General features: G+C 44.3%; 2 protein-coding genes across 3 annotated transcripts; both read left to right on the top strand.

Moving 5' to 3' along the window:
• The first annotated feature begins 1,289 nt into the window (after positions 1-1,289).
• Positions 1,290-11,937, top strand: mavs (mitochondrial antiviral signaling protein). The gene is made up of 5 exons (XM_024267433.2): positions 1,290-1,855; positions 3,554-3,676; positions 5,347-5,527; positions 6,805-7,364; positions 9,336-11,937. Exons 2-5 carry the CDS (start codon positions 3,554-3,556, stop codon positions 10,002-10,004), a joined length of 1,533 nt encoding a protein of 510 aa, XP_024123201.1. The 5' UTR covers positions 1,290-1,855; the 3' UTR covers positions 10,005-11,937.
• Positions 11,938-12,704: 767 nt separating this feature from the next.
• Positions 12,705-19,905, top strand: pank2 (pantothenate kinase 2). 2 transcript variants are annotated; one of them, XM_024267456.2, is made up of 7 exons: positions 12,705-13,056; positions 13,476-13,828; positions 15,142-15,395; positions 16,773-16,916; positions 17,120-17,243; positions 19,168-19,293; positions 19,368-19,905. In XM_024267456.2, exons 1-7 carry the CDS (start codon positions 12,861-12,863, stop codon positions 19,416-19,418), a joined length of 1,248 nt encoding a protein of 415 aa, XP_024123224.1. In that variant the 5' UTR covers positions 12,705-12,860; the 3' UTR covers positions 19,419-19,905. The 2 variants fall into 2 exon arrangements, with proteins under 2 accessions (XP_024123224.1, XP_024123214.1); XM_024267446.2 differs by having other exon boundaries at positions 16,773-16,949.
• The last annotated feature ends 263 nt before the right edge of the window (positions 19,906-20,168 follow it).

Genomic DNA, 20,168 nt, shown 5'->3' with positions numbered 1-20,168 from the left:
AAAAATACCTTAGAAGTGTAGTAATAAAAGCACAAGCAATGAGTTACTTCTGGCTCCAACCAAAGGAAGTCAATTCGGTTGACATTTTTTCATGATACGGATGTCACCGCGTGGAGCCAGTCGACATCAGTATAGGCAGTGATCGGTCTGAGTCGATCTGAGTTAAATTTCTATAAAACTCCTATCGCCAATCAGTAGTGAGCTTGTTGACAGGCCACACCCCTACCACTAAAAAACAGACAAAAAGAAATCTGTCAATCAAAGGTTTTAAAAGTTAGACATGGGGGGTCTCTGTTTGGTCAATTTATAACTTGCACCACAGAAAAAAATGGGATTATTAATAAGAACATGTTATAAAATGTATTAGATAAAGAATGATTATTCTGACAAATAAAATGAATGAGTAATAGCTGTTTCTTTCTCTATTGAAGTCTACAGGATTTTGGCTTCTTGGAGCCAGCAGGTACTTCCCGTTTGGAATGCCAGCGGGAAAGATAATTCAGTCCAGTTCTCATATACAGCCAGTTGGACAAATGCATGTCTGGCATGCGGGAAAACAGGGTCCACTAGGCAAGACCCTTTATGCTTTATGGAACTACTGCCTAACTATGTAACCGAAGGGTGTCGAACTCAATCGCACAAGGGGTCAAAATCTAAAACACACTTTAGGACGCGGGCCAAACAGAATAAACATTTATTTAACGCTAAAACTAAATTTTTAAAACTTTAAAAACGTAACTTTTTAACACAGACTGAACTTCGGGACACGGCTGGTACCGGTGCCCTCACCTGGTACCCTTATCCTTACCTGGTCCGTGTCTGGTTCTGCGTCCGGAACTGGTTTTGATTCACACCCCACACTGACTGTCCGGTACTGGGTTAAGGTTAGGATACCAGTGCGGTCCATATCCCAGCACCGGGCCAGTAATGGTTTAATTGGAGCAACCAGTATGTCAAAAAACTACAAGTTGGGGATACCCAAAACTCAAATTTTGACGTGGAGGGGTCCTTGACCAAATGTCAATATGTGATGAGTTGTTCATAAGAATGTGTTGCAATATGTTACCAGCTTAGGATAACGTCGAGCCGTTAACAACAAAAATATAAAATTATCTGGCGGGTCGGATATAATTATCCAGCGGGCCAGATCCGGCCCCTGGGCCTTGACTTTGACAAGCAAACTAAGGTCTCCCCATCTTTGTGGTCCCCAGCCCAGATAAGATACAGGGTTGTGTCAGGAAGGATCTCCGGCATAAAGTCTCTACCAAACCACCTGTTCAAATCAGTGAAAGCTGAATTAATGTGGCGAGCCTTAAAGGGATAACCGAAAAGGTGAACAAATCAAATATAGTCAATGGTTTCACATCAAAAATGTTTATGAACAATTGTTTTTAAAATATTTTTTTGAATTATTCAACAAAATAGTCAATAATGAAGAATAAAGAATGAAACCCAAATAGTCAGATTTTTATTAATTAATTTTTTTTTATGAGCCTAGAAAATGAGTGGATGAGGGGGGAGGAATTTGGAAGAAATACAAAATTATCATACTTCTTCAATCTGTGATCAAAAATATTTAACAAATTTAATATAAACCTTTTTACAGTTTATAATATATGTTTTTTTTTAAGGATATTTGGGGCCAAATATGCAGAAAGGAGGCGGGAACCTTGGGAGCACGAGTAACAGTCGGGGTTAGACCCGCCCTCCGGCTTCTATAGGTCGACGGTTTGAGTGACATGTGTGTTGTCCAGTAGGCGGCGCGTGCGGGGAAGGTTCATCTGCGCAGATGTGAGGCCGGGCAGAGACAGGATCCGCCGCAGGAACTCGACCTCTGGATTGATCAAGACGAAAGGTGATTGTTGGATCTGATCGATAGTTATGAATTTATGCTCGTTGGTATTCACGTGGAAGACTTTAGCGCAATTTTATTGCTAAAAGTTTAAAAAAAAAATCGGTTTAACATATGTTTTTTTTTCTTTAATCAGTCTGATCTTAGTTTCAGTTTATTGCGATTTCCTTACTTTTGTAGCTTCCCCTCCTCCACCCGTGTTCTTAACCAATTGACAGTTTATGCTAACTTTATGTCACTTCGCTGTCTTCACTTCTTGACGTCGGCGCTACTTTTAGTGCGCGTGAATGCGCCATGGTGCGTTTATGTGCGGCGTTTCTGCTGTAAACCGGCCTCTACAGAGGTCACTCCCTCCCGCCCCCACAGGTGCGGGGGTGGGGCAGGTTCTGGTCGTGCTCCTGGATTTCAGCCCTGGTGTTTGTGTGCAAACAGGCAGAGGAACGCACTAGAAAAGGTCCAGCCTGTGCTCTCTGTCTGACCCTCAGTGGTGTGACCTTCCACAGGAGCGCAGACGCTGATCCACAGCTGAAGATGATTAATAAGTGACTAGTTGAGGCCTGCTCGGCTCCTATAGGCCTCACAGCCCGACCTTGAGAATGATCAGCTTTCTTCTTCCTGCATTTGTGCAGTATTCCGACATTTTCCTGCTGACTATCTGTTTTACTTTCACTTTCAGTTTCATTTGACAGAAACTAGTAGAAGTTTTTCAGTTTGTGTCCTCATCCTCACTCCAGCACACCTACATAACCCAAATTGTCCATCAGCAGATAGATCTGAAGATCCCGGGGGCCGGATTTGGCCCTCCAGATCATTTTATTTTATTGGTATTAATGTCTTCCCTTATATTTCTAACTTGTAAAATTTTGACAAAATATATATTTTATGGAGAGCAAAATATTGAATGTTATTTAAGGTTAAAGTTGATTTATTCCGGAATAATATTCCTGCATTTTTGTTATTCATATTTATGTGAAAAAGTTACGGTTTAAAAATTAAAAAATTGGCATTCTGCTAAGATTTTTTGGGTTATTTTGTAGTTTAGCTAATATTTCAGCAACATGCTAGCTGTTTTGGCTATTGAGTTAGTTTTTTTCTTGGCTGTTTTGGAGTTTAGCTAATATTTTTCAGCTACATGCTAGCTGTTGTGGCTAATTTGGGCTTTTTTTTTTAAACATTTTTTTTAGACTGTTTTAGACTTAGGCTAATATTTGCACGCTAGCTGTTTTGGCTAATTTAGCCTTTTTTTTTAGTTTTTAGGCTATTTTGAAATTTAGCAATTTTTTCAGTTACATGCTAGCTGTTTTGGCTAGCCTTTTTTATTTTTATTTTTTAATTTTTACGTTTTTTAGGATAATTTGGTATTTAGCTAATATTTCAGCTGGCTCTCAGCTTCAGCGTTTTAAGCTATTAGCTTCAGTGATTTCAGCAGCCAAATTCAGCTTACAGCATTCACACTAGTATTATCACAGATAATGCTATATATCTAGTTCATAATTATGTTAAAAAGTTACGGTTTTAAAGCTTTAAAAATGTAGTTTTAGAGTGTTCAGCCTCGACCTAAGGTGTGTTTTGGATGTTGGCCCATTGTGAGATTCAGTTTGACGTGCCTGTTCTAGAAGATTAACCCTTTAAAGTCCAGCCGGCCTAAAGACCAGAATCCTGCTGTGGTCCATCCTCTCATCCGCCTCTTTGACCTTCCAGATGTCATTCACAAGCGACCAACTCTACAACATCTACATCAGGAGGAACCTGCCCACCATCGCCAGCAGGGTGAAAGTGCGAGAAGTGATCGTCCATCTGCCCTGTCTGACGTCCCATGACCGGGTGGGTATCCTGGATGCATTAAGGTCTCTCCCCATTGCTGCTTTGGAGTAATTACAACCATGACATTTAAGGGAAGCAGTGATCCGATTACAGTTTTATAGTAATGTTAACATGAAGACCGTTACAGTCCCACTCCGATCATCTTTTGATCTATTGTAAAAGCGTCCTATGCGGTGTTTTAATTATGACTGTGGCACTTTTAGCCAAAACGTTAACAGTTTTCTGGGACTTATTTTATGAGAAAATTGCAATAGTTCATCAGAAATTCACCTCCAGATTGTGAGTTGGCGAGTCCAGTTATGAGTCCAGTTGACACCAATGAAGTATATCACTAGAGATGACATGCTAGCTTGTTGCGTACACAAAGTTTAACGCCATATTGGAATGGTATAGATGTCTGTTTACTGCTGTGTTACAATTGTACAAACAGATCTGGAAAAACTAGAATGTGATTTTTCACTATTAAATTATTGCTGATAAAGGAGAACTTCTAGAAAACATTTGAACAAGATCTGCGTGAGTTTACTCTCAATAGTGAACGTTTAGGCTGATCTTGTATTGTATTCAAAGTCAATGGCAGCTTTAGACCTCACACTGTTTCCACATTTTCTGGCAGGACCACTGATCTTTTTGTTTTATGGAGGATTATCGTGGTATTTGTATGTGTGTTACACCTCAGACCAGACCAGAGGACTCGCTGGTAATCAGATTACTAAGTGAAGAAAAACAAACTAACCAGGATTTCCTCAGTAGTGAAGAGGAAAGAGTCCACAGACGGAGCAGTCTAACTGTTTGTGTAAATGTCAGTCTGTGTGTAAATTTGAATAAATTCACACCCATGCATCAGGTATTCATCATATTTCCTATATACTATAATAACCTATGTATTTTTTAAGAAGTTTGAAATGTCGTTCATTTGTACAAAAACATTATTAACATGACCAGGGAATTATTTTTCTGATGATCAGAGTTTTTTCCTTTTTAAAATCGGACCAAAATGAAGCATTTTTTGGTCATTTTACTGTGTCTGCTAAGCCATGTCTCATTGTTTTTATACCTTTCTAATATGGCGTCACTCGTATCTTGGACAATAGTAAAAAGCCTGCTTGCATCTCTAGTGATTAACCTCCTTGGTTGGCGCTGCCTCTGCTTCCCAACATCCATCTGTTTACACTCTCTCCTGCTAGCTTACTGCCCCTCACAACCCAAGCTATCATTAGCACTGCAACAAAAATGGCGAGCAGTTTTGAAGCTATCAAGCCGTACAGTTTTGAGATTCCAACTCAAACATGGAAAGCAAAGATGTACATGTATGGCGTTAAATTTCTGCCAAAATTCCCCCACAAGCGTAAATCAAACTCAGCGTGCGCAAGGAACGTTCTTGGGACACAGGACAGTCTCTACGGCTTCTCTACTCCTGCGCGCTCGTGAAACCTCTTGTCCGTGCTCGTGGGAGTACTCTTATTCTCCTGTGACCTCATCTGCTCGCCAGGGAAAGTATTCTTATGCTCCTAAAACTAGTTCAGCCCCCTCGTTCTGATGGTTCTGCCCCTGGAATATGTGTGTATTTTGCTACACCGCTCTGTCTTTAAAGCTACACTCATGTTATTCTCATGAAGGAAAGAAAGGCTTTGCTGTGACTCTTGGGATTTGGTTCGTGCTTACTTCAGGAAAACATAGAAGCCAAGCGGGACACCAATGGGAACCACGATGCCATGGTGCTTCTGATGGAATGCCTGAAGAGACGGGAGAACTGGCCGGAGCAGCTCATCCAGGCTCTGGAAGCGTGTGAGCACACCATGTTGGCATCAGAGGTCAGGGCGGCGTATGAGGCCCTGACTGGAGTCAACAGTAAGTCGTCTGCATGTTTTTTTTTTTTTATGCACCTGATTCAAGTATGACTTTTGCAAACCGGATTAATATATAGACCACAGAACTCTCTGTGTCTTATCATCTTCACATTAATGAAAGTTATGACTTTCACTCCTGGTGTTGGACTACTGAGCGCTCTAGGACGCGTCACCCTTGATATGAGCTGAACCATGAACCCATTCGTGTGCAGGAGAAGACTTGGGCTGTACTTATTAGGAATTTTAGTTGGCTTCATTCTAGACAGAGATGACTGCTGCATATTCCGTTCAGCTGTGGTGCAGAGGTTGACCTCCGATTGGAAGATTGCAGATTTGGTTCCCGCCTTGCCCGTCCACGTTTCAAAGTGTTCTTGGGCAAGACACTGAACCCCACATTGCTCCTTGTAGTTATAAGTTGGCACCAGTAAAGATGCCATCAGTGTGAATGTGTGTGTGCATGGTTGAATAGGACTGTGGCTGTACAGCACTTTGGGTCTACTAAGAAAGCAGAGAATGTAGGTATACGCCTTTTAGCATTTCATCCCAATGAATATTTCTCTAAATATTCCCATGTTTGGGGACATACAATGTCAGCCAAAGGACCGTCGTTAGCGTGGATATTCATAAATGTGCAGCAGAAGCCCTCGGCTCTGTAGAGGGAGGAGACTGTCACATGTGACTTTGTGTGTGTTTTCAGCTCAGCTGAGTTCTTAGGACAGGATCAGACAGACTGTCTGACCTTCACAGCCTCCTTCAGTTCATGTTTGGAAAACAGAAACCTTCAACATTCGCAGAACCTCACCATGCCCCTGACTTATGCCTTGGAAATGAGGTGTCGAAAAATGGGCAAATCTGTACGGAGCACGCAGGTGACTTTCAGGAAATTTTAAGGTCGTAGACCACTTGGTGGGTTCGTGGGTCAAAAGTATTCTTGAACTTTTTTTGTATCTATGGGCATGCTGCGGGTGACAGGTCATAGTGAACACTTATGCCTAATATCCACTGATCCGTCTCCAAATCATAGGTTAATTGTTTACACTAAAGTGTGCATGTGAGTGTGTGTGTAGTAATTGTTTGCCCTGTGACAGCCCCCCTGGATGGGTGCATGTGATTAAGGCATTAGGCTGCCTTCGGCCTGCATGTGTCTCAACTGTGTCAACTTTGTTGATTTATTTGGAGTTGGAGAACCCTGCAGACATGCTGGGTCAGGGTCGGTCCCTCAGGGTTCCTTCAGGCTGGGGTCAGATGTGTTCACTGCAGATCTTTGCTTCCTTTCAGACTCCAGCGCCGGCTCTCCTCCAGGAACGGTTGTCAGAGCTCACGTCCACCCGCCACCGGCTGCCAGTTCACCTTCCGTCCCAGACAGCGGAGCTGCAGTTGCTCCGCCTCCTGAGGTTCCTCCAGTCCCTGCAGAGCCAGCCATCCAGGCTCCGTCCCCTCTGCAGAACACTCCAAAACGCCCCTCTTCTGCAGCTGAGCTGTCTACTCCAACTAAAGTTCCACCTACTGTAACACCTCCACCTTCTCCTGAGACCCCCCATGCCCAGCAGGTGGCGGCTGTGCCGCGGGAAGACACGCGGCGAGGGCCAGAGGAGAACTCTGAGAGCCAATTTGAGGTGGGTGACGATGCCAACCCTCAAAACAAGGAGGAAGCATCACCTCAGTCCCCAGGCAGCAGGAACGACGACTCCACGGCGAGTCCCACCGCCAACCACGAACAGCTGGGAGCCAGAGAGGGATCCAGTGTTCTCACAGTGACTCCAGTGAAGCGCCCCGTCCAGGACTCCTCCCCTCCAGCCGTCCAGACACCCACCGCTAGGGTTTCTGTAGCTGTACAGGTAAGTGTCTGCAGTCACACTTAAGCTCACATATGTCAAAGTCAAGGCCCAGGGGCCGGATCCGGATTCTCTCCGGCCCTCCAGGTCATTTTATTTGATTGTTATTAATGACCCCGATGTTATCTTGCACTTATTTCTAACTTGGATGATTTTGACAACATATATTTTATGGAGAGTAAAAAATTTAAAGTTATTTCAGGTTTAAGTTGATTTATTCTGGAATAATATTAATTTTTATAATTCATAATTAGGTTAAAAAGTTACAGTTTTAAAGTTTAAAAATTGGCATTCCGCTAGTTTTTTGGACTATTTTGGTATTAACTAGAGCTGTCAGGCGATTAAAATTTTTAATCGCGATTAATCGCGTTGTCCAGAGTTAACTCGCGATTAATCGCAAATTTACATGTGGCCTTTTTTTAAGGAAAAAAATGTGTGGTTTGTGGAATTTAGTAGTTCTACATTAATTATGAAAACAAGAATGACAAAATTAATAGTTTTCATCAGAAATACTTTATTTTGTAACATTATATTGAGATAAACTTTCTTAACAATAAAAGGCTGTAACTTAAAATGCCTAACAAAAGCCCAAGTGCAAGTGAAGGGCATTTTAAATTCAAAACTTCATTCAACTTTCAGTAAAATAAAATAAAAAACATCAAAAATAACATTTCCATAACACTTTCATGTTCATTTTTTGTCAGGACCAAATCTCTTCCTCCTCTGCTGAACTACAGTAATAAATGAAATAGAGATTTATCATTTCCAATTAACTTTTGTTTTTTCAAACTTTAAAGACTGAGAAAAGCGGGATACACTGTGGATAGTTTGACAGTCTGTTACTGCCGCTGCGTTCTCTGGCTGCAGCTCAGCGGAGCTCACGTCATGAATATGCCGGCAGACAGACCGCTATGCTGGGGTTGGATCACGCTTAAACCTCCAGAACATTTAAAACGTCCCCCGGTGAGCTTGCTGTTAGGAACGTCGGGGGTCCGCAGCTCTCGGGACGCGGCGCCGGACACGAGCCGGTACCACCAGACGTGGTACTGGACGCGAACCGGAGCCGGGTTAGAGTGCAGGAGCTCTCCAGGTCCTAGCGCCGGTCGGTTTTAGCTCGCAGCTCGGAGGTTGGAGACCCGACCGTGATCTAGTGTGAGAGCAGCCGGTGAGTTGGAGGGCGGGACGCCCGCGGGCGCGGTATGGAAAGGCACGTATGAGAAAGCCCGCGATTAATGCGTCAAAAAAATTGTCGGCATCAAGCACATGTCAGATTAATGCGTTTTTAACGCGACAAATCTGACAGCCCTAGTATTAACTAAGATTTTCTTAGGCTATTTTGAAGTTCAGCTAATAATTTTCAGCTACATGCTATCTGTTTTGGCTAAATTAATTTTTTTTTTTTTTTAGGCTAATTTGCCATTTAGCTAATATTTGCACACACGCTATTTTGGCTAATTAAGGCTTTTTTCCATTTTTTAGGATCTTTTGAAGTTTAGCAATTTTGTCAGCTACATGCTAGCTGTTTTGGCTAACCCAGGATTTTCTTTTTTGGTTTTTTAAGCTAATTTGGCTTTTAGCTAATATTTTGGCTGGCTATCAGCCTCAGCGTTTTCAGCTATCAGCTTCAGTGTTTTTAGCTCTCTATTTCAGCATTTTCAGCTATCAGTTCTAGCATCTTCAGTGCCTAAATTCATCTTGCAGCATTCACACTAGCATTATCCCAGGTAATGATATATATCTAGTCTAGTTTATAATTATGTTAAAAAGTTACGATTTTAAAGCTCTAAAAATGAAGTTTTATTGTGTTCAATAAATGTTTTTCCTGTTTGGCCCACGACCTACGGTGAATTTTGGATTTTGGCCCCCCTGTGTTATTGAGTTTGACACCGCTGCCTTAGCTGATGCTCTGCAGGGGTTTCTGCATTCAAAAGAAGAATTGTGCTGAATAACAGTTGAACTTTTTCTTCCTGACAGGCTGTTGACAGAAGCCCACAGACAGAACCTGCAGCCTCATTTGGTCCTTCTGCTGGTAGGACCCCCCCTCTGGACGACTCATGTCTAAGCAAACCGGGCCAACTGGTCAGCATCCTGCCACAAACCAGTCCCGGGCCTGCCGTCCTCCCTGGCAGCCTGGAGGACCCTTACAGCGGCGGGAGCGACCGTCTGGAATTCAGTGAGGCTGCCCCAGATGCTGTGGCCCCCTCCCAGACACCTGCCTGCTCCTCAGCCGTCAGCTCCACTGCCGGGGGGTCAGTAGTGGACCCTCCATGCCAGGAGAACGGCATTGCTCTAGACCACCACGAACCTGAAGAGAGCCATTACGAGTCACTGTGTCCTAGCATGGAGGTGCTGGAGAACACGGTGCATGTGTCCCAAGAGCCCTCCGTCCTTAATATGAACGGGCCCCCCCCTCAAATGAAAGAAACAGGAAAAGGAGTTACCTCTGCAGCTGAAGAAGCTATTTCTGCTTCAGGCAACTCAGAGCCCCCAAAGGCTAAAGTATCTCCTGAGCTGCATCCACAGCAGAAAGCAGAACCCCCTCAGGCCCCCACCTCCCAGACAGCTCCTGGGGGGTACGCGCTGGCTGCTGCAGGCGTGTGTGCATGCGCTCTGCTGGTGGCCTGGAAGTTAAAGAAAATGTGAGAATCAGAAGTAAAGTGAGGATGGGGTAAGGGGCGGAGTTTGGGTGGAGGGGTCTAAAGTGAGCATTTAACTGTGACGCTACGTTTCCACACGTCTTCAAGTGGCCACTTTCAATGAAAAGTCAAAGAGAACATGTTTGGGGCTTCTGCATTAGAAACTCATGTTCACGCCTATTTATGCAAGTTTTTAACAATCGTTTTCAGGCTCCATATACCAAACACGTGATCACTGAACGCTAAACCAGGTTGAACTTAGACCCATCGGGGATTTGAATTTGGTACTAGCGTATGGATTGGATTAACTGATGGACCGAAACACGGCGAAGAGCGTGACAACGTCGTTTGTTTTTCAAATAAAGATCAACTAAGACAACTCTACTGATATGATGATAATCCATAAGCGCCATTGCAAGGAAAAGCACATGGCGCACATGCGCAAGTAAACAGTCGAAAAGAAGCCCCTCCCTGCTTGCCCAGTGTGAACAACATGGGTTAAAGATGCATTCAAAAACAGGTGTCAAATGGCCGTTGTGTACGAAGCTTCAGGGTGGAATCTGAAGCTGCACACCTGGGCTGGGGTCACCCCTTAATTCCATCTCTCTTAACCCTGGTACTCTCTTATGGGGTCCAGATGACCCCACCCTTATATTGATGTGTGATTCCTCCCATGATAAAGGTGGACAGGATTTGATGTCTGCCACGGACACCAGTGAAGATAAAAGATTCTTGAGAGAAAAAAGTTCAGTACACTGCCTTGTGGGGTCCAGATGACCACAATTTAATGTAAACATGCCTAGAATAGCACAAGGCATGCCTTTATTGATCCTTCTTGTAACTGTGGGACCTCCACTGCAGCTGTGGGGGTAATTCATGTCTTTGGGGGCTACTATATTTATTTGTACATAGGCATTCACTTTCCTCTATTTAAGTACACAGCTGCATCTTCAATGACGGTTGAGTTCAAACCCCCTCACTTTCTTTTATATGCGGGTGCTCTGCCGACCTACAGCATTTCATGTGGGAACTTTGAGGACGACTTGTTCAAAAGGACTTCTTGTTCAGAATTTGAACGTTTTAACCATTGACTGTATATTTGAGCTAATCATCCATTGAAAATGACTGATATTTCTATGGAAACCACTTTAACCAAACAGGAATGAGCCTGTCGGAAGTCCACTTCCATACCACTTGAATTCAGGCTATATGTAATCTGTTTATCAACTTTTCAAGCGTTGGACGTGGGGTCCGACAGGCACTTTTATTGAGGCATCTGATTGGTCAGTGTATAACTTACGATGCAGGCTTTTTTTATTTTTTATTTAGATCAACAGAAATATTTGAAAAAGAGTTTGCAAAGCAAGAATAGTTATTCTTACAAGTATAAAGACTGAGTAGTAGTTGTTTATCTATTGAAATCTATTTCGGCTTTCTGGGACCAGCAGGTACTTCCTGTTTGGAACGTCAGGGCAGAGGTGTCACTCAGTCCAGCTCTCCTATACAGTCAATGGGTGTAAAGTTAGACATTTCTTAAAAAACTTTGTTAAAAGAACTCAAATGACTCAACTGGTGGTGGTCACCTTTCGACTTGTCCCGTTAGGGGTTGCCACAGCGAAACAGTATCCACTGCATCGCATCAGGGATTTGGCATAGAGTTTTTACGCCGGATGCCCTTCCTGACGCAACCCTGTATTTGCAAGGTACAGGGGAACCCATGTAGGCAGCCGCGTCAAGAGTCTTGCCTAGAGACCCAAGCTGGATGTAGAATCCTCTCAACTGACCTGGAGGAATTTGCACAATTTAAAACAACTGTATGCCTGTCGGTCACAACCTTTGTAAAACTTTTAAATCTTCTGCACTTTTTAACCATGGACTCAAACAATCATATCAGATTTGTATTGTTTATCAATAAATAAAAATATGAATAAATACCTTTATTTTTGTGTAAAATTTTGTTATTTACTCATCTATAGAGATGAAAGTGTGTTCCACGTGTCAAACTTAAGGTCCAGGAACTGGATCCGGCCCTCCGGGTAATTATACCCAGCCATCCAGATCTTTTTATTTTTTTGTTATTCATGTCCCAATGTCATTTTGGAGTTTAGGTAATATTTTAGCTACATGTGAGCTGTTTTTTGTCGTTGTTGTTATTGGTTTGTTGGCTATTTTAAGCTTTTTACAGTTTTTTTAGGCTAGTTTGAAGTTTTGTTATTTTTTTCCACTACATGCTAGCTGTTTTGGCTTACCTACATTTTTTTTAAGTTCATGGTTAGTTCTTAGTTCTTCTAATTTGCCATTTAACTAACATTTTAGCTGGCTTTCAGCTACAGTGTTTTTAGCTATTAGCTTCAGTGATTTCAGCTATCAACTTCAGCTATTTTAGCTATCAGCTTTAGCGTTTTTAGCTATCAATTTCAGCAACTTCAGCTATCGGCACTAGCATCTTCAGCATCCAAATTCAGTTTACATCATTCACTCTAGCATCACATTCTATGCTTTATATTTAGTATATAATTATGTTAAACAGTTACTGTTTTCAAAATGTAGTTTTAGAGTGTTGAATAAATGCTTATTCTGTTTGGCCCGCGACCTAAGGTGTGTTTTGAGTTTGACACCCTGATGTTTTCAGACTAGAAATGACAGAATTTGTCACTTCTCATCTAGACGCGCGCTGACAGGCGGGATCGTGCGCTGATTGGCTCTCTTTGCCTTCACTCACGTCGAAGCCCCGCCCACAGGACGTGCGGCTCCGAATTGAGTCCGGGTCTGGGCTTGTAAACTCCGGCGGAAATATTCATTCTGTCATGAATCAAAGGCATTGATCTCCGTCGAACATTTATGTGGCCGTCTGGTGAATTCCATGGCGTTTAACGGCCACCAGCTGGATGACACCGCGGACGAAGACGAGACGCCCTCGAAGCAGCCGAGGTCCGGTTGCTTCAGACAGGAGCCCCAGAGCGAGGATGCCGCGCCCGCTGGGAGGGCGACATCAGAGCGGCGGACGTCAAACTCGACGGCGAGGCATCGGAAAGACTCTGTTAAGAAGACAAGGCCGCGTACGTGTTCCTGTCTGTGGAGTGGGCTCCGTTTATTTACTGGGGGGAGAACCAGCTGTACATATCCGGAGCCCCCCTCCCCTACACACACATTCACACAAAGATGTTCATCAGCCATCAATTCCTGTCCCTTTGGGGGGAAAGCTGCATGTTTCAAACAAAGGGCTGAAGTGTAAAAGCCGCGCGGGGTAAACAAAGATGCCAAAAGTCAGCGTTACACCGGTGACTTGAGGAAAAGAAGAAATGAGAAAATATGAAGTAATTTTCACAAGATGGCGTTCGCGGTACACTGTGTTCTGCCGGAGAGAAAGAGCCGTGGACGCCCCCCGTGTGTGCGCGCGCGCATTCTTAGTGACAGCTGCGTGTTTACATGTCAGCTCATTATTCTTTCTCCGCGCCTCCTCCTCTTCCTCCTCTAGCGTTTCCTTGGTTTGGGATGGACATCGGGGGGACTCTGGTGAAGCTGGTGTACTTCGAACCCAAAGACATCACAGCGGAGGAGGAGCAGGAGGAGGTGGAGAACCTGAAGAGCATCCGCCGCTACCTGACCTCCAACACCGCCTACGGGAAGAGCGGCATCCGGGACGTGCACCTGGAGCTGCAGGAGCTGACGCTGGACGGCAGGACTGGAAACCTGCACTTCATCCGCTTCCCCACCCACGACCTGCCCGCCTTCCTGCAGATGGGCCGGGACAAGCACTTCTCCAGCCTGCACACCACCCTGTGCGCCACAGGAGGGGGGGCCTACAAGTTTGAGGCGGATTTCCGCATGGTGGGTGTCCACAGGGTCTTGACAGTGCCTGGAAGAAATGGTGCAGATCTGTTTTTTTTTTCTTGAATGTCCCAGCTTTGGTGCATTCATTGACTGTATATGAGAACTGGACAGAATGACTCCTCCAAAACTGGAAGTACCTCCCCATCCAGCAAAGCCAAGTGGGCCCCGCATGGTTTGAAAGTGGGCAGAAAATGTGGGCCCTAATTTGGCTTGTCCGCAGTTTCTGTGGTGGCCTTACATGCTAGCCCACACTGAGGACACTCAGTGGGCTAGCGGGCTCCACTGAAGAGAGCTACCCATGCCAGCTGTATTTGAACTAGCGAGCTCGGCTGTAGCGAGCTAGCGATCTTCACTGTAGCGAGCTAGCAAACTCCTCTGTAGCGAGCTAACCAGCTCCTCTGTAAGGAACTAGCGAGCACTTCTGTAGAGAGCTAGCTAGCGAGCTCTGTTGCATCGGGCTAATCCACTGCGTACCCATTTAAGCCAATGTGGGCAAACACAGGTGGGGCCACCTAAGAGCGGTAAAAGCGCGTTCTTGAACAGCCGTTTAGCATACGGCGTTCACTTTGGACAAGTATGGAGAAGCGTCTTTTTTCTTTTTCTTTTTTAACGTTTACTACCGCTTATCTGCCACCTATAGTTGGGAGAGGTCTGGTGCAAAATGTCAAAGCATGTCTATAAATCTGTCAATTTGCTTCAGGCTTTTTCTTTCACAGCTCTATTCCGATATATGAAAGACTTTGTGTCATAGAATGTCACAAACAGCAATTATTAATTTTTTCTCAGTAATTCATTTTCAAACCGTTGGTACCTCCGAAAATTAGAAGGAACGCCATCCATACCTCACTTCCGAGTCCGTGATTAGTCAAAGTCAGTTTCCAGTCAGTGGACATTCTTTTTGTAGGTAGAGCTTGTAAATAGTCGTAGAAACTAGCTTAGCAACATGCGAGTACAAAAGGTTTGAACACATGCATATACTTTCTATATAACTCTAGTGCCTATGCGGTCCAGAACACCCCACCCTTACATTGAGCAGTGATCCAAGACAAAGGTGGACAAGATTTTATGGCTGTCATGGAGACCAGTAAAGATTAAAAAATCCTTGGGAAAAAAAAGTTCAGTGCACTGTCTTGTGGTGTCCAAATGACCCCACTTTAATGCTGACATGCCTAGGGTAGCTCAAGGGTAAAAGTAGTCGTTTAAACGCGCGTTGCTGAGGTTGGTGTGAATTTAGCTTTATGCTCCCTGCATTGGCCACACCCCCTTGGTTCCTGTGTGACCCCCCCTTGCTCTTTGTCTTTCAAACAAAGATGGCTGACCTGGAGCTTCACAAGCTGGACGAGCTGGACTGCCTGGTCCGGGGGGTGCTGTACATCGACTCGGTGGTGTCCTGTGGGCCGTCGGAGTGCTATTACTTTGAGAACCCCACGGACCCGGAGCAGTGCGTGCAAAAGCCCTACGCTCTGGAGAACCCCTACCCTCTGCTGCTGGTCAACATCGGCTCCGGGGTCAGCATCCTCGCTGTGTACTCTGAGAACAACTACAAGCGCGTCACTGGGACCAGGTGAGGACCCTCCCTCACCTGTTTTGAACACCTTTACAGCTCTGTCTGTAGGTGGCAGACATGCTCTAGTGAACATTACATAAAGCAAAGGAAGAAGAAGCCCCTCCCTGCTTGTCCAGTGTGAAGACCACGAGTTAAATGCTTGTTCAGGAACACACCAAACCCTGGATTTTGAATGAACGTTACATGCCAGGTGTGTCCTGAGCTTAAAGGGTAACCAAACAGGACAGGCTGACTCCATTCTCAGTCCAGATTTTAAAAATGCCCAAAAGAGGGTGGGGCTAGTGGAGATGGACTGAGCGGCGGATCTTCATTATGGACACGAGCAAAGTGATGCAAGTTTCTCCACAGAACTTCCTTAGGGGGTTGAGGATTTTTTTGCTTCACCCTTCTTCCGGGGCCGGCACTCACGGTCCAGAACCTCATTGTCGGCTCGAGGAGCTGCCTCAGCAATGCCCGACAGCAGGGCTGCTGGCTCAGCTGAGAGTTTCCCTCACGGGACCCGTGTCTGAGAGGGATGAAATGCTGCTAGTATCATAGCAAATATAGGGCTAACATATTAAACAAACAATCGTGAGGGAATGTTTATTAAAAACCCCATCAACAGGACGGAGTTTGCTGGATTCAACACCATCTGCACTAAACCACTGTTGCCTATCTTCCAAGTCCACCTGAAAGTTGTTCAAGTCGGTAGATTTTGGACGATCGAAGGCAAAACCCCTATGAGCAATGCTAAAGCTAACGACTGACGTTAAAGATGGGTGGGGCTTTTCTACTGGAGCTCAGAGCATGATGACGTTTAACTACTGGAACTTGCATGGTTTGACCAATCCTAAAATTCGACTGCAATACCTCATTTCACCATGTAGGGGGCAGGACACAAGCGGTTTATGATTACATTTTCAGGAATTAAACAAGTTTATTTTAATTTGGCAAAAAAAATGGCAACAATCAACAGACAGCACTTTTAAAGTCTCATTTATAGAGGTCAACATCCACAAAAAATGATTTAGGGTTTTGTTACCTTTAATGAACTACTGCTCTGCAGATACAATGTCCTGAGATAACAGGTTTTTTAATTTTGGTTAAAATGTCATAATGATAAATAAAAGACCACTGAGCATTTGACCAAAAGATGATGGTAGTGGGTCTTTAAGTCGAGACTAATTTGTTTCAATCAGTGGACCGCGTCCTTTTGCACGCCCACGCTGGATTTCTCACGTGCATGACAGCCTCAGAGCTTTTCTTCCGGTTGAGTCATAGAAACGCAGCATTCAGAACTTTGCAGAATTCTGAACGGCAGGTCAATCGTTTAGACGTATTCCTGCTCTTGATGGGAGCATGAACTGACTGTGCTGGTTCTCCGCTGTGCTGCAGCCTCGGCGGTGGGACCTTCCTCGGCCTTTGCTGCCTGCTGACTGGCTGCTCCACGTTCGAGGAAGCCCTGCAGATGGCTTCTGAGGGGGAGAGCACCCGCGTGGACAAGCTGGTCCGGGACATCTACGGAGGCGACTATGAGAGGTTTGGACTTCCGGGCTGGGCTGTGGCGTCAAGGTGCGGTTCCCAGCTGCTTCCTCCCTTTACTGTTGGACAGCCTGTTAGTGATGGATGCCAGAGAACTAGATAGCTTTGTTTCTGATCAGAGTAGTTTTTTTTTATAATCCTCCAAACATGTTTCTGTGGACCGCCCCCCTCCCGAGAATAAACCTCCTTTCCTTTGGTAGCTTTGGCAATATGATGTCCAAAGAAAAGAGGGAGTCGGTGTCCAAAGAGGACCTGGCCAGGGCAACTCTGGTCACCATCACCAACAACATCGGCTCCATCACCAGAATGTGCGCTCTGAACGAGGTGAGTGCACGTGTGGAAGGAGGGGCAACTGTCCTCCCTGTAGCCGCCAGCGGACCACGCCGCCGCCCTCTTCCCTCTCTGCCTTCAGCCTCTTTATGATGCTGCCTTGTGGCGTCTTGATCAAGCAGCATTGTACAGGGCTATGAAAGCGCGGAGGAGCTTCTCCCCGCCCACAGTGGGAGGAGTTTTATGACTGGATCCTTGTCCTTTATTGCCCACCCTGCGCCCACAAAGAAAAAATCACAACCTACTATTTTGCTATTTTATTTATAGTCTGATTGTGAAGGAAGTTTTATTTTGGAAAACTACTAGATTCCTTCCACCACTTCAAGTCCCTCTGTACTTTCTTAAAAAACTGAACTAACTAAACTGCTAAACTGAAGCCTACAAACTAGTAAAGTTTACAGAAAACATGTTTGGAAAGTTTCTTTTGAAAGAAAAGATCCAATTAGGAAACAGAATAACTCAATAACTCAGAAATCAATAATTGGGTTTTGTAACCAACCGGAATTATTATTTTTCTTATTGGAATCGAGCAAAAATTCACAAGAATTCAACATTTCACACCGACCCTCTTCCAACCGTAGGTACATGGACTAGTATTAGATACCAACAGTCCAGTGTGAACTCCGTATATCCTAAAATTGTGCTAAAGAACCTGTTATATCATACATATCATATATATACCATCATACCCGGTGTGTCCGCAGCATTACGGTGTTGCTGCTAATAAAGTTGTTCAAACGGTGGATTCATGTATATTAATAGATTTAGAAGATGCCAGTTCTAGAGACTGTTTGTGTTTTTGTAGTCATTTTACCTTTAAAGTTGAACGAGGCTGAAGTTTATTTTTTTTTAGCTTCCGCTTTGACAGTTGTGGAAAAATCTCTATTGCGTTTTAATGACAAAGTTTAAAGATATTTTACAGAGGATGAAGATAAATTTCACCCTCAAAAGTTAAAGAGAAACTGGAGACTTCAGAAAAAGGATGCCCACTTTAGCCTCGCATAGACGGTCCATGAAAATATTGTCTGACATTAAAGTTCCACGCCGATCTTCTTTTTGATCTAATGTGAAATAGTTCCCCGTGAATATGTCGTTTTAATTATGAATATGTCGTTTTTAGCCAAAATTTAAAAATCCTATATAGTTTTCAGGACATAGTTTCTGCAGGAGTTTGTTATAAATTCACCTCTGAGTTGTGGGCGGGACTGCTGTCACGAAGCAACCCCACCTCCCCTTCCCGTCACCTATAACCGAGAGCTCTCTGTTTACACTCTCTCCTGCTAGCTTACAGCCCCTCACACCCTCAACCTAACATTAGTGGTGCAACAAAATGGCTATCCAGACGAGGAAAACAAAGACATTCACGGATCCATTTGTCTGCAAGTGGATGAATCGGAATGAAAATTCAATTTTCAGCTTATCTTTTACCACATAAGTTCTCCATCACCAGAAAACTGTCAGAACAACACAATTTTCATCGTGGTGGGTCTTTAAATCAGTCCATGGCCTGACAATGGCTGGAGACCACTGCATGTGAAACTAGTTAAAAATAACTGATTCAAAAATAAAATACCTTAAATAAACTATGATGCTTTATTCCAGGTACGACTTAGAAATGTAAAAAAAGACAAATTTCTTGACAACATAGACAGAATATATTGATGTCTATTAGCTATATTGCAGAAACTTATATATTAGATACAGTACCTTTTTTATTTTTTTACCTTTTTTAATTCACTCCAAATGTTTTTGACTAATCCAAAAAATGTAAAAATGGCAGAAAAACAAGTTTTGTTCTTTTATTTCCTTTTGTAAAAAAGACTTGTGCAATATCTTTATTTTTGTGGAAATGAAAAGAAATAAAGAAAATGAGAAAAAAACACTCGAATGATTGTTTTCTGCTTCTTTTCCTTCTCAGAACATCGAGAGGGTGGTGTTTGTGGGGAACTTCCTCCGGGTTAACACCCTCTCCATGAAGCTGCTGGCCTACGCCATGGACTACTGGTCTAAAGGCCAGCTGAAGGCGCTCTTCCTGCGGCACGAGGTTAGCTGGAGATGCTGAGAGTCCTGGAGGTCATGACCCCCTTTACAGCGTCCTCTGGTTTGTGTCGTTTCTAGGGTTACTTCGGCGCAGTGGGGGCCTTGCTCGAGTTGCTGCATCCGACCTAATCCGTCCCACCAAGAGAAGACTGGATCTGCTGCACTTTAGACCCACGTTCCTCTATGAAGTGGGTCTGAAACGGTCCTCAGGGGAACCTTCTGGACTGCTTGGAGGTTTTGCACCGCTCCATGATATTTTAGCCGGAACCTCAAAGTTTTGTACTGATTTTATAAAGACTTTATAATCTCTGAGCTCCTGAGCCTGAACCCTCCTATGCTGGGGGGGGGGGGCATTTCAGACTCATGAATAGATGGATGTTCACGTGAGCCCCAACCTTTCCAGGAGAGACACTGCCAAGGCCATCTCTCGTGGATGGCGGGGTCTTCACAGTTTGCTGTCAATTTGTCCATCAGCGTTCAGAGGGACCACCAGGAGGCACCACCCGTTCCTAAAGTGCCTCCTGCTTCAGAAGGTTCTTCTCTGAAAATGTTCCACTTTTGTCTGAGCTGTAAAGTTTTGGCACCTTTCTGAAAATAAAAATTTGTAAAGCTGTGAGTGTGACTCTGAAATCTGTGGGCCTTCGATGACTTTTCGTCTGGTGGAAGAAACTGAGCGGTTCTGCAAAAGTCAGACTTCATTTGGGATGGGTGGGTTGGTCTATTTGAGGAAGGGTCTCGAAATAATAAGAACCCGGCTCTCCGTGGGGTCCTGGAGCTCCTGCTCAATGTTCACCGGAAGTCCCACACTCTGATGGGGAGGTAGTTGCCATGGCAACAATCCAGCGAACAGCTGACAGTCTAAAGTTTTCACTCCGGGAT

This window comes from Oryzias melastigma, linkage group LG22, assembly GCF_002922805.2.
Source record: "Oryzias melastigma strain HK-1 linkage group LG22, ASM292280v2, whole genome shotgun sequence".
In the NCBI taxonomy this organism is placed as follows: domain Eukaryota; kingdom Metazoa; phylum Chordata; class Actinopteri; order Beloniformes; family Adrianichthyidae; genus Oryzias; species Oryzias melastigma.
This window is presented reverse-complemented; position numbering and strand designations above follow the sequence as displayed.

Bases quoted from the DNA above. Each gene is read 5' to 3' on its own strand.
- pank2 (XM_024267446.2), top strand. From the start codon at position 12,861: ATGGCGTTTAACGGCCACCAGCTGGATGACACCGCGGACGAAGACGAG. The intron at 13,057-13,475 runs GTACGTGTTCCT...TTCCTCCTCTAG, and splicing joins TGTTAAGAAGACAAGGCCGC to CGTTTCCTTGGTTTGGGATG. The intron at 17,244-19,167 runs GTGAGTGCACGT...TTTCCTTCTCAG, and splicing joins GAATGTGCGCTCTGAACGAG to AACATCGAGAGGGTGGTGTT.
- mavs (XM_024267433.2), top strand. From the start codon at position 3,554: ATGTCATTCACAAGCGACCAACTCTACAACATCTACATCAGGAGGAAC. The intron at 3,677-5,346 runs GTGGGTATCCTG...TGCTTACTTCAG, and splicing joins GTCTGACGTCCCATGACCGG to GAAAACATAGAAGCCAAGCG. The intron at 7,365-9,335 runs GTAAGTGTCTGC...TCTTCCTGACAG, and splicing joins GGGTTTCTGTAGCTGTACAG to GCTGTTGACAGAAGCCCACA.